The following is an 11691-nucleotide window of genomic DNA, read 5'->3' as shown; positions in this document are numbered from 1 at the left end:
TCCATTAAGATCCGATTACCCATTCGTAAGATACTTCGATTTTCACGTTTTCCAAGAATTCCGGTTTCCCCCTCCAACTCCCTTCAATGTCACCGGATCTGGTCGAGATTTAAAATGAGAGTTCTAAAGCACAAGATCCTTCTAGATATCAAATTTCATTAAGATCTGATCACCCGTTCGTAAGTTACAAATACCTCATTTTTTCTAATTTTTCCGAATTACTCCCCCCCCCTACTCCACAAAAGAGAGCGGATCCGGTCCGGTCATGTCAGTCACCTATCTTGGACTTGTGCTTATTCTTTCCACCAAGTTTCATCCTGATCTCTCCGCTTTAAGCATTTTCCAAGATTGCCGGTCCTCCCCCCCCCCCCCAAATGACACTGGATCCGGTCGGGATTTAAAATAAGAGATCTGAGTTTTGAGGTCCTTCTAAATATGAAATTTCATTCATATTTTCCGAAGCCAAAGTAAAAACCCCTTTGTACATAGGACTGATTAAAGGGATTCCTGAACCCCTTGACGCAGAGGTAATTCAAAGTCTAGTTTCTGGATGTGAGAAAGCCGAACAATGTGGAAAATCACGCGCATTCAAGCTTTATTTTCCAAGTCGTGAATCCCTTAATACTGCCACAAAACTGTCAATGAAAGTGGGCTTTGAAAGTTTTAGAATTCAAGAATTCGTCTTTCTTCCGAAACGTTGCTACAACTGCCATGAATCTGGCCACATAGCGGCCCAGTGCAAAAACGTATCGAAGTGTGCCCATTGTGCTCAAAATAACCATGGTGCAACGAAAGAAAATCCCTGCCAGAATGCGATGCGGTGCCTAAGCTGTACAAGCACCCGACACACATGCTACCACGCTAGCTGCCCATCTAACAAGTCAGCGAAGTTAATGACCTCAAACGCCCAAAATGAATGAATTTTATATTGACAAGCGTTTCGTCTCCTAGAATATGAATGGTAGTCTTAGTACAAAAATTACCGTGCTTGAACAGCTCTGCCTCACCGAAGAAATTATTTGTCTCCAAGAACACTTTCTGTCTAACGACATTAGAAATATATTCAATGCCTTACCCTCACACATGGTCCATTTTGTACCAGCGAAAATACCTAAGAAACGAGGGCGCCCCTCGGATGGACTTGCCACGCTAATAAGTGGGCATATTAACTCCGAATTGTTCGCTAGTTCCGACCATTTCTTAGCAGTTAGAGTTGGCGAGACTGTTATAATAAATGTGTACCTGCCCACCGACTACAGAGACGATTGCTCCGAAATGAACGTTTGCTCTAGTCTGCAAAGAACTGGGGAAATGTATGAATAAAATTAGTGCTTCTCATCTCCATTGGATTTTATTGGGGGACTTTAATTGTGATATATCCAAAAGTGAAAGCTCGCGTTCAGCTCTTTTGCTTTGTCCGATTCCAAATGAAAGTGCTCTTGTACCGAAAGCGGGTGACTTTACGTACATTCACTCTACCGGATCAGTTTCTAACCTTGATCATGTCCTTGTGTCTAGTAGTATTTTTAGTAGCTCATTAACAGTAAATGTGCTCCGTGAATTTTTTGTTTCTGACCATTTACTGCTATCGTTCCGAATCAGTGCACCATTTTATCGAATGCGCGCAAATCGACCTTCAAAATGGACAACAATCATTGAATGGGGTAAAACCGATTTGACTCAGTATCAGTACTGGCTTGATAATCTACTTTCGAAGATAAAAATACCTTTTGACTTGCTCCAAACATCAGCACCTATTCCCACGTCTGAAATTCGTCTAAAACTAAATATGTACTCGTCACTTATTTCGCATGCGCTACTACAAGCGGAATCGCACTTTGTCCCTCGATCCAGAGTCCGTGCTGGGTCACAAGTTAAGGGCTGGTCTGGGAACCCATCCCTTGTTGAAGCCTGCCAGAAGGCCGGATTTTGGCTAGGCATATGGATAGAATGCGGGAGACCCAAGGACGGCATAGTGAAACAAATAAGGATTTCCACAAAGCGCCATTTTTCCAAAGAACTGCAAAAACATAGAGCCGCTATTCGTTTTGATTTTTCAGAAAAGATAATGAGTAATCCGATGCTTCTGCGGAAAAGTTTGACCCGCAACCAGAGTGAAAGAAACGCTCCGTCAGCTCATATCTCTGCTGAGGCCTGGCAACAGCATTTTTTGAAAGAGTTTTCAGAACCTGATTCCAAAGTAGAATATCCCCTTAAATGTGATCTCAATCGGATACTGTCAAAAAAGACTGTACCCACGTTTATTGTTTCACTGTCTGATATTATGAATTCTGCGCAAAAAATTAAGAAACCTTTTTCGAGGGGTACAGATAATATTTGTGCTAAACACATTCTTCTTGGAAGTCCCCTACTACTTTGTCACCTTGATCTCATGTTCCAAATGGTGTTCACAACTGGAATAGTTCCAACCTCGTTCTCTTCTGGTCGTCTTACTCCTGTTCCAAAAAAATAAATAAATCGCTGAATGAGTGTTCTTCATATCGCCCTATTACAGTTGCTACTACTTTCTGCAAGATTTTTGAAACACTCGTAATGTCAGAACTTACAAATAAATGCTACATGCCGCCATATCAGCTTGGCTTCCAAAAAGGCCTAGGGTGTGCCCACGCGCTTACTGTACTATCGTCAATACTTATAGATGCTGATAAGTCTGGTGATTCGCTCGTCCTAGGGAGTCATGATGTAAGCCATGCTTTTGACTCTCTGATTCACGCACAAATTCTCCTTGAGCTATATAAACGGGGAGTTGACACGTCTGCCATTCGTGCTTTGTATGATATGTATAACCATCTTGCTGTTGTAATCAGGCTACCTGGTGGGACCATAACACGTTTCGTTATTCCAGTCCGTCGAGGCGTCAGACAGGGTGCCCTTACCTCTCCAGTTGCCTTTAATAACTGTATCCTGAACGCCCAATCCAGCGCAGTTCCTTCGTGTATTTTAAAAGGGATTGATGTGTCACTTATCGCTTATGCAGATGATATTTTTAACCCTAGTCGAACAGTACAGTCGTTCGAAAGAAATTTTGCTATTTTAAGTAAAGAATATGCTAAGATTAACCTTACATTCAATAGAGAAAAATCGGACGTGGTTCTGTTCAACTGGGTTAAAACTCGAGCAGGATTTACTATTAATCTCGACGGCGCGCCAGTTTCCCCAAAATCACAAATGAAATATTTAGGGCTTCCTATTGGTGACACTCTCAAAGCAACAAGAAGGCTCTTGATCCTTCATTTCCAACATCGAACAGCAGCTGCATACGGAAGCTTGGTAGCAAACAAACTTCGACTCAACCGTAAACTGCTAGCGAAACTCTACAATGCTTCTGCACTCCCGAATTTCTTATACCTTGCACCTTTTTGGCGTACGTTTACGATAACCGAGACGAAGGAGCTTCGGCGAATCTATTTCCGGTATGCCAAATACCTGCTTGCCCTTCCAGCATGGTCAAACAACTCCTGGGTCATTAAAAGATACGGCATCATAGACCCCAATGCTTCTATCAGAAAAAGCATAGAAGCTTATAATAGCAGAATTGGTCGGCACCCATGGAGAGCTATTTTGATTCAATGAATGTTTTGCTTTTGTATGTTTTAATTGTTTTTAAGTAAGCTGAAGTGTTGGAAAGTTTTTTGTGTAGTTTTTTAGGTCATTTTCTTTTATTCACATTTTACCCCGTTTTTCATGTGTATTATAACGGGTTATAAATAAATTCAATTCAATTCAATTAAGATACGATCACTCTTTCATAAGTCAAAAATATCTCATTTTTTATTTTTTTAGAATCAACCCTTCCCCCAAGTCCCCCAAAGAGAGCAGATCCGTTCCGGTTATGTCAATCTCGTATCTAGGACTCGTACTTATTTTTCCAGCCAAGTTTCATCCCGATCCCCCCACTCTAAGCGTTTTCCAAGATTTTAGGTTCCGTCCCCCAGCTTCCCCTTCACCGGATCCGGTCGGGATTTAAAATAAGAGCTCTGCGACAAGAAATCCTTTTAAACACCAAGTTTCATTAAGATCCGATCACTTCTTCGTAAGTTAAAAATACCTCATTTTTTTTGATTTTTCAGAATAAACCCTCCTCCCCCAACTCTCCCAAAGAGAGCGGATCCGTTCCGGTTATTTCAATCACGTATCTAGGACTTATGATTATTTTTACCAACAAGTTTCATCCCGACCCTCCACTCTAAGCATTTTCCAAGATTTTTTGCCCCCACCCAACTCCCCCCAATGTCACCGGATCTGGTTGGGATTTAAAATAAGAGCTCTGAGACACGATATCCTTCCAAAAATCAAATTTCATTAAGATTTGATCACTCCTTTGTAATTTAAAAATACCTCATTTTTTCTAATTTTCAGATTGACCCCCCCCCCCCTCAACTCCCCCGAACAGAGCAGATCCCTTGCGGTTATGTCAATCACGTACCTAGGACTTCTGCCTATTTTTCTCACCAAGTTTCATCTCGATCCCTCCATTCTAAGCGTTTTCCAAGATTTTAGGTCCCCTCCCCAACTCCCCCCAATGTCACTGTATCTGGTCGGAATTTAAATAAGAGCTCTGAGACACAATATCCTTACAAATATCACATTTCACAAAGATCCCATCACCCGTTCGCAAGTTAAAATACTTCATTTTTTCTATTTTTTCCAAATTAACTGACCCCCCCTCCCCAGATGGTCAAATAGCGAAAACGACTATTTCTAATTTAATGGGTCCGGTCCCTTATACGCCCGCCAAATTTCATCGTCCTAGCTTACCTGGAAGTGCCTAAAGTAGCAAAACCAGGACAGACAAACCAACAGAATTTGCAATTGCTATACGTCACTTGGTTAATACTAATACCAAGTGCCATAAAAGGCCAAGAGTTCGTCAATTTTAGTCCCACCTCTGAACTATTATACAATTGCTGACTCATATTCTTACCCAAATTGAGTGTGTGTCATCAATACATTGTTGCCTACATTCATGGGCAGGCATAGGGTTGCAATAATCCCCTTCTCTTTGTAATCAAATTTTTGTTGTTTTAAGTTTAAGAACTCTTTAATTTTATTTTCTAAACCTACAACGTTATTAATTCAGGCTTCTTTCTAATTTTTATACTGGAAAATGAATTCCATTTGTTTAACAGAAAAATATTTATGACAATTTGTATATATTCGATGTACATTTTGCACACCTGAATATTATTTGTTCCTTGTACTTGGTCAAAGTTTTGGTTTCCTCTTTTTGCGCTTTTTAGTTTTATCTGTTTTAATACTAACATGCTTAATACCATTTAAAAGAATTATTAATTATCTCTCAAAGAAAATGAGGGGCAAAAATATAGAAAGCACGCATCCAATCAGATGAAAAGAAAATTTAAGTGAGAAAAAAATCACAGAGAAAGAAAGAGAGAAAAGCAAAAGGAACACACTGAGAAGCACAAGAAAGTGCAGAATAGTCAACTACAGTAACCACATTAAAATACAATTAAATTGATGAAAAAAACTTTCAAATGCTTGAAACATCAACAAAATGATTTTGATTAACTCTGACTGGGATGTAATTCCAAAGTGAGATAGAAGGAACAGTACCCAGATTTCAAGCTTCTGACATTAACTTAGAGCCCCTAGTAATAACAACATAAGTGTGAAGACATATAGGCTACATCAATTTCGGTAGAAATGAACTTCAATGTTTATTGTAAGAGCTCCTAGTAATAACTACATAAGTGTGAACATGTATAGCTGTTGAAAATGTTTAGGGTTTTTATTACTATGAAGTGGTGTTAATTCATGGAAATTAGGAGTGGGGATAACAATGCCTTTTTATAAAAAGAAGGAGGTGGGGCAATTTTGTAGCATAAAAATCCACTTGATTCTCATTGGTGAATTATTTTGAGCTGGCCAAACATGGACCATTCTACATTCCTAGGTCAAGTATCTTGTGTTACAGAATGACATTGTTAAACAGCTATTATACACCAATTTCAGTAGAAATGAACTTTATTGTTTATCATAAAAGAATTAAAGAAAAAGAACCTAACCACATAAAGTTATGCATAATTCTAGTCATGTTAGTAGGCCTCATTAAAAAAACAGAATTTTCAAAGCTGTATAATAAATGTCATTTCATCAAAAAAATTTGAAAACTGAAATGATGATTCAGGCTTAAATCGTTATAAAAATGACACACATTTTGTGTATGCTTGAAACACAGCTGAAAAAACGGAGTATATCTGATTTGCTTTGAGTTACAAAGGCCAGCCAAGTGCCAATACATAGAGTTATGATTATTTTGGCTGACTTGATTCAAATGACAGAAGAAAAATACTAGAAGAAATCAGCTTATCTTCACAGACAGGTTTTCCAAGTTCCTAGTGAAGTGTATGTTTAGATAATAAATGAAAACTTAAGACACAATTAAAAAAAGAAGAAATGATGGAATCGTTTTCAGAAAAAAATAGAATTTTCTGGTTTTAATTATAGGGAAAACCTCAAATTTCACTAGTTTCCAGTTCATTGTCTCTCAATAATTACTAGTAAGGAAAGTTGATGCCATGAAGATCCAACTGTAAAATAAGCGAAATGCAGAGTGTTTTTCTATAGTTTAAATAAGTTTGGAAAAATTGGGAGACACAAGCCAGCTATTGGAGATAAGATTAAGATATTGGAAACCACTTTTCCAAACATGATTTATAAATATGAGTGCTTCAAAGAGATGAGGAAGATATGCTAGAGGTTACCCAGAGTATTTGTCTAAGAGTTATGTTAACAACTTCTTTGAGTGACTGCATATCTCATAATAAGCTTTACAAATATGTGGTTTGAGTCAAGTCTCTACAGCTATAAGGAAGGAAAAGTTAAGGTGTTTAAGTCATGACTAATGCTTGAAAGATTGCCAAGAATTGTCTTTTTTTGTAATTCAGTTGGAATAAAATGAAACACAATGAACCACAGGAGTGGGAAGAAATCACAAGGAAAGATGCAAGAGAAAAGGAAACCTCATAAGCCACTCACAAAACATGATTCTCAAAACAGAGCAGGATGAAGAAGGAGCACAAATAGTTGCATTTGCCCCATGCAGCTTGGTGTGGTAGTAATCTGCCAGCACTAATAAATTGCTAATGTTTTTGTTTATTATAACAAAACCAAAGAAAGATTGAAGTTCTAGTTAATTAGCTTCTTGCTGCCTTGGAAAGTAGTTGAGTTAAGTGAATGAAACTTTCAAGAGTGAATCCACAGCTTAAAATATACCCCAGGAATGCAATATCAAGCTACTATCTTTACCCTTTCTTGTTACTAGGGCTCAGAATATTCCCTTAAATGACAGGATAATATCTATCTAAATTTGGACAAAAAATGTAATCAGATAAATCAGAAAAATCAATAAATCAGATTTGATAAAAAGGTATTTGGATCACAACACTTTCTTTGGCCGTCATTTGAGCAATACATCTATCTACGGGTAGTTAGACAACAAATGCTTGCATGCAGTCCAGGATACATAGTTAGGGAGTTGACTGCTACTAAACAAATGCTTGATGCAAGTTTGTCTTACATTGAATTAGCCTTGCAATTTTGACCCTTGTTGGTTTGCTTGAATCAGCAACATGCATGACTAATTTGCAAGCCAAAATCAACCCTTGCTTTGACAACTTGAATCAAGCCAAATTAAAAAAAAAAATCTTTAAACAAAACAGGTGCACATAAGAAAATTCCTTTTAGTTCAAGGGCTTATGGTTTATTTTTTGGCAATTTTTTATATAGAAAATTGTAAATTTTCAAAATTTCTGGTATTTCTTATTTACAATAGGCTAGTAGGGACTATGCTTCTGGAATTGTAGTAATTTGTGAACCAGTCTACTACTTTTTTGAAGTCAAAACATGTTGCTAAGAAGGTAAAATTGGTGCAAACAGTATTACTGGCTTTCATATAAAGTGAATATACCACTCAATGCCTATTTTAATGCTGTTTACAAATATAATAATCACTTCTACCACAAATTCAGATTTAAGCACTTTTTGACCTCTTAAAAACGACAAGTCATTACAATGAAAAGGTCATTACAAATCTGTAATAGTTTAGAAACAAAATTTGGCTATACATTTGCACATCAGGGGGGTAAAGCATAGCATATATTAAATATGTAAACTAACCATTGCTGTATTATTTTTTTCTTTTTTTATGTGTTTGTGCTGTTGCACTGGTGATTTCTCTTCTCATTAAAATTCAATGTGCACAAACACATAAAAAAAAAAATACAAAAATACAGCAATGGTTAGTTTACATATTTAATATATGATATGCTTTACCCCCACCCCCTGATGTGGAAATATATAGCCCAAATTTGTTTCTAAACTATTACAGATTTGCAATGACCCTATATATAGATCATTTTTAAGAGATCAAAAAAGGCTTAAATCTGAATTTGCAGTAGAAGTGATTATTATATTTGTAAACAGCATTAAAAAAGGCATCGAGTGGTATATTCACTTTATATAGAAGCCAATGATACTGTTTGCACCAATTTTACCACTAAGAACTGGTAGATGTTAGGTCTAGGATATATTACCTTTCTTTGTATAATAACCTGATAATTTTCAGAATTCTTGTAGGCCTATGATTTTTGCATGCAGAGCTACTAAAATCAGCATAATACCAAAATCTTTACCTTCCAATCATACCTTGTACTTCCACACCACTCTGTAAAATTGTACAAATAATCTATTGTAGCTGAACTTAGATTAATTTGCATTAGGTCTTTTAGAAGGCTTCTGCATGCTGACTTCTCAATATTTTTTCTTTTGGCATCTGAAGGCTCAGGCCTGATCGGTTTATAATACTTTTTTAGACTTTTAACAGCTTCTTCAAAGTTGTTCATCCTCCATTCTATCTTTATTCTAGAGTTTACTAGCATTAAGAAAGTAGTTTCATCCTTATTTCTTGAAACCTCTGTTAGCAGTCTTTTTAAGCTTTGAATGCCTTCAGAAGTTGGTATTTTGGATTCAAACTCACAAATAATCCTTTGAATTGTTTCAAATGTGACGTTTTTATTTCTTACACTGTCAACCTTGGGTGTTCGTGACTCATTCCTTTTAAAAACAGTACAAGATCTGTGGTTACAGCAATCTAGATTGTCAGCTACGAGCTGTACAGGATTCAATTGCCTTTTCACCAAAATGGTGATAGGAATTGATAGTATATTAGTTTTCAACATTTTTACTTGTTTAAATAACTTGCTTTTATTGCCCTCTATGTGATTCTCGGATGCTCTTTTTAGATACCACTAGCAATTCGGCAATTCCAGCATACACGCCACCGTCAAGACCCGCAATTCCTAGATCCCGTTAGCTAAGTTAAGTAACCTTCAGACCAGCGTTCAATATAGCATATCGTAATTAATCACAGTTATGTCCTCAATAAATAATATATGTGCTTATTACTCAAGTGGTGTGCTCTCTTGAAGGCTGTTTGGACAGCAAAATTGATTTTACAAGACTAATTGAAAAATCAAAAGTAAGGTCAAAATTCCAGCACTCTAACTCTGCCAATTTGTACGCCTATGTCATTCTTGTAATGCCAAAAATAGGATTGAAAACAAAAAATTATTTGAAAGATCTCACAGCTCCAAAGCACCTTTTAAGAAATGTCTAACAGGAATGATTTTTAATTTATCCTGAAAGAATTTTCTACTTGATAGAATTTAATACACAAGAATTTTCTACCTAGAAAAGGACTATTTTCAGTCTATTTAGCTCTGAACTGCAACAAGCCAACAAAACATTTAATAGGAGTCTATTAGTTACTTGGAACATAATTCAATAATTACTACCTAATTACTTATTGAACGCCAAAAACTATTTAAAATAAGCTAGTTAAACACTGGCAGATAGAGCCAGATAGTGCTTTGGGAACAGGAAGTTAGGTACTCAAGTTATTATTTCATAGAAGTTATAGGATTAGCAATTTTAGCTTTTTTTTCTCTTTTGAAACTCCATTCTTTGACACCTTTTGTTTCTGCGTTCTTGCTGTATTCGAATTTGTCATCTCAGGGTCACATCAGGAACTCAATCAAACAAACAAAATGCAGTGTCGCTACTTTTTCAGCGCAGCAGTGGAAAATTGTGTTTTTCATTAAATGCTTCAACTCATGTTTACGGGGAAAATGTCAAACGAATCAGTCAATTGAAAACATTGGTTTTCTCTGCTGTGTGAAAACAAACAGTTTTCTCGCTATGCCGTCTCTAACTTGCTGTTTCAGAGTCACTAGAAAAACTTAATCAAGAAAAAATATACGGTGGAACTACTTTTTTGCACTGCACCAGATAATGGTGTTTTTAATAAACTGATGCAATTCGTGTTTAAGGGGAAAGTGTCAGATAAATCACTTATTTGAAAACCTTGGTTTTCTCTGCTTTGTGAAAACAAACAGTTTTCATGCATTCATATTGATTGATTTGCTTTCCAGTTTATCCCTAAATTGCCAAATGACAACGTGGCCTAAGCGTCACACGACTGAATTATTTTTGTTATAAAAACGAATTGTTTTCTTAAACTATTTTTGAATCACCGTTTTATTACTGTATCCAAAATGTATCTGTATCTGAAAAATCCAAAATATGTCTGTGAATTTGAATAGACTTTAATGTCTTACTATCATGAAAAGAAACTAAAAATCTTTTTAGTAATTAAAACCATTATTTGGTGCTTGCAACGTCGTAGGCGGAAATGTATGCAACGAAGAAGTACTTACCAAATCTTTTTAACGCTTCAGAGATAGGATGCTTCACTTTAGTTTTCAGTTAATTATCAGTTAATACAGAAACTGTCACCGATTCTGAAACATTACTCTGAAATGCTTTGTCACGACTTGTAGTTTACTATCTGGATCGTAATTATAGCCATTTTGTTTACTGTATTCTTAGGATTTCGTACAAATTATATTTTTAGGCACATATTTTTTTAGGCACATATTGTTTTTACGCCTTATTCTTAGGCACATATTGCCTTTTTTGCCGATTGACCTTCCCTAAGCAATCCCTGATAGTTTTAGCATAATACCCTTAATGCCTTTTTGACATCTGATGTCACATAAAATGTTTTGATATATTTCAACACTTCCCTAAACATTATTTGAAAGCCTCGCCTGGATGCGCTTGGTGTTTTTGAAGACTGAAGGTTAAATATACGCTCTTTCCCTATAACAAATCATGTATATAAACAATGGGAAAATTGCATAGCTTATATCACTTGCCCCGAAAGCTGTGGGAGGAGGGTTGACAGTCCCACAGACACAGTTTCTGGACCTTTCAACTATGTCGAGCAAAACGGCTATCTAAAAATTGTTATTGGATGTGTTTGGGGAATTAATGCGCGTGTGATGGTGGCTGGTTCCCTCTATTTAGTTTTGAACCTCCCAATTCTTCCAATTAGTTTTGTACTAGTACTTCCGATTTCCGTTCAATTTAGCTCCTTCCGAATTTTCTATGACAACTCCTTCTAGACAAAGTGTGTTGGTGAAAAGACAGAGAAAAATGAGTAAAATAACGAAGAATAAATAAAACAAAGAATATAAAGAATAAATAAAATATTTATAATTATTTATTCTAATAAAAAATAAATAATAAACACAATGTGTCCACATCACTTTTTATTTAGGCGGCGCTATTGCGCTGCTAATGATGCTA

The 11691-nt window shown here is 36.4% G+C and overlaps 1 protein-coding gene across 1 annotated transcript; it reads left to right on the top strand.

The window, feature by feature from the left end:
• Positions 1–2580: 2580 nt before the first annotated feature.
• Positions 2581–3594, top strand: LOC136032595 (uncharacterized). Its single transcript, XM_065712862.1, has one exon. The coding sequence runs from the start codon at positions 2581–2583 to the stop codon at positions 3592–3594; it is 1014 nt and encodes a 337-aa protein (XP_065568934.1).
• The last annotated feature ends 8097 nt before the right edge of the window (positions 3595–11691 follow it).

Source organism: Artemia franciscana, chromosome 11 (assembly GCF_032884065.1).
Source record: "Artemia franciscana chromosome 11, ASM3288406v1, whole genome shotgun sequence".
Lineage (NCBI taxonomy): Eukaryota > Metazoa > Arthropoda > Branchiopoda > Anostraca > Artemiidae > Artemia > Artemia franciscana.
This window is presented reverse-complemented; position numbering and strand designations above follow the sequence as displayed.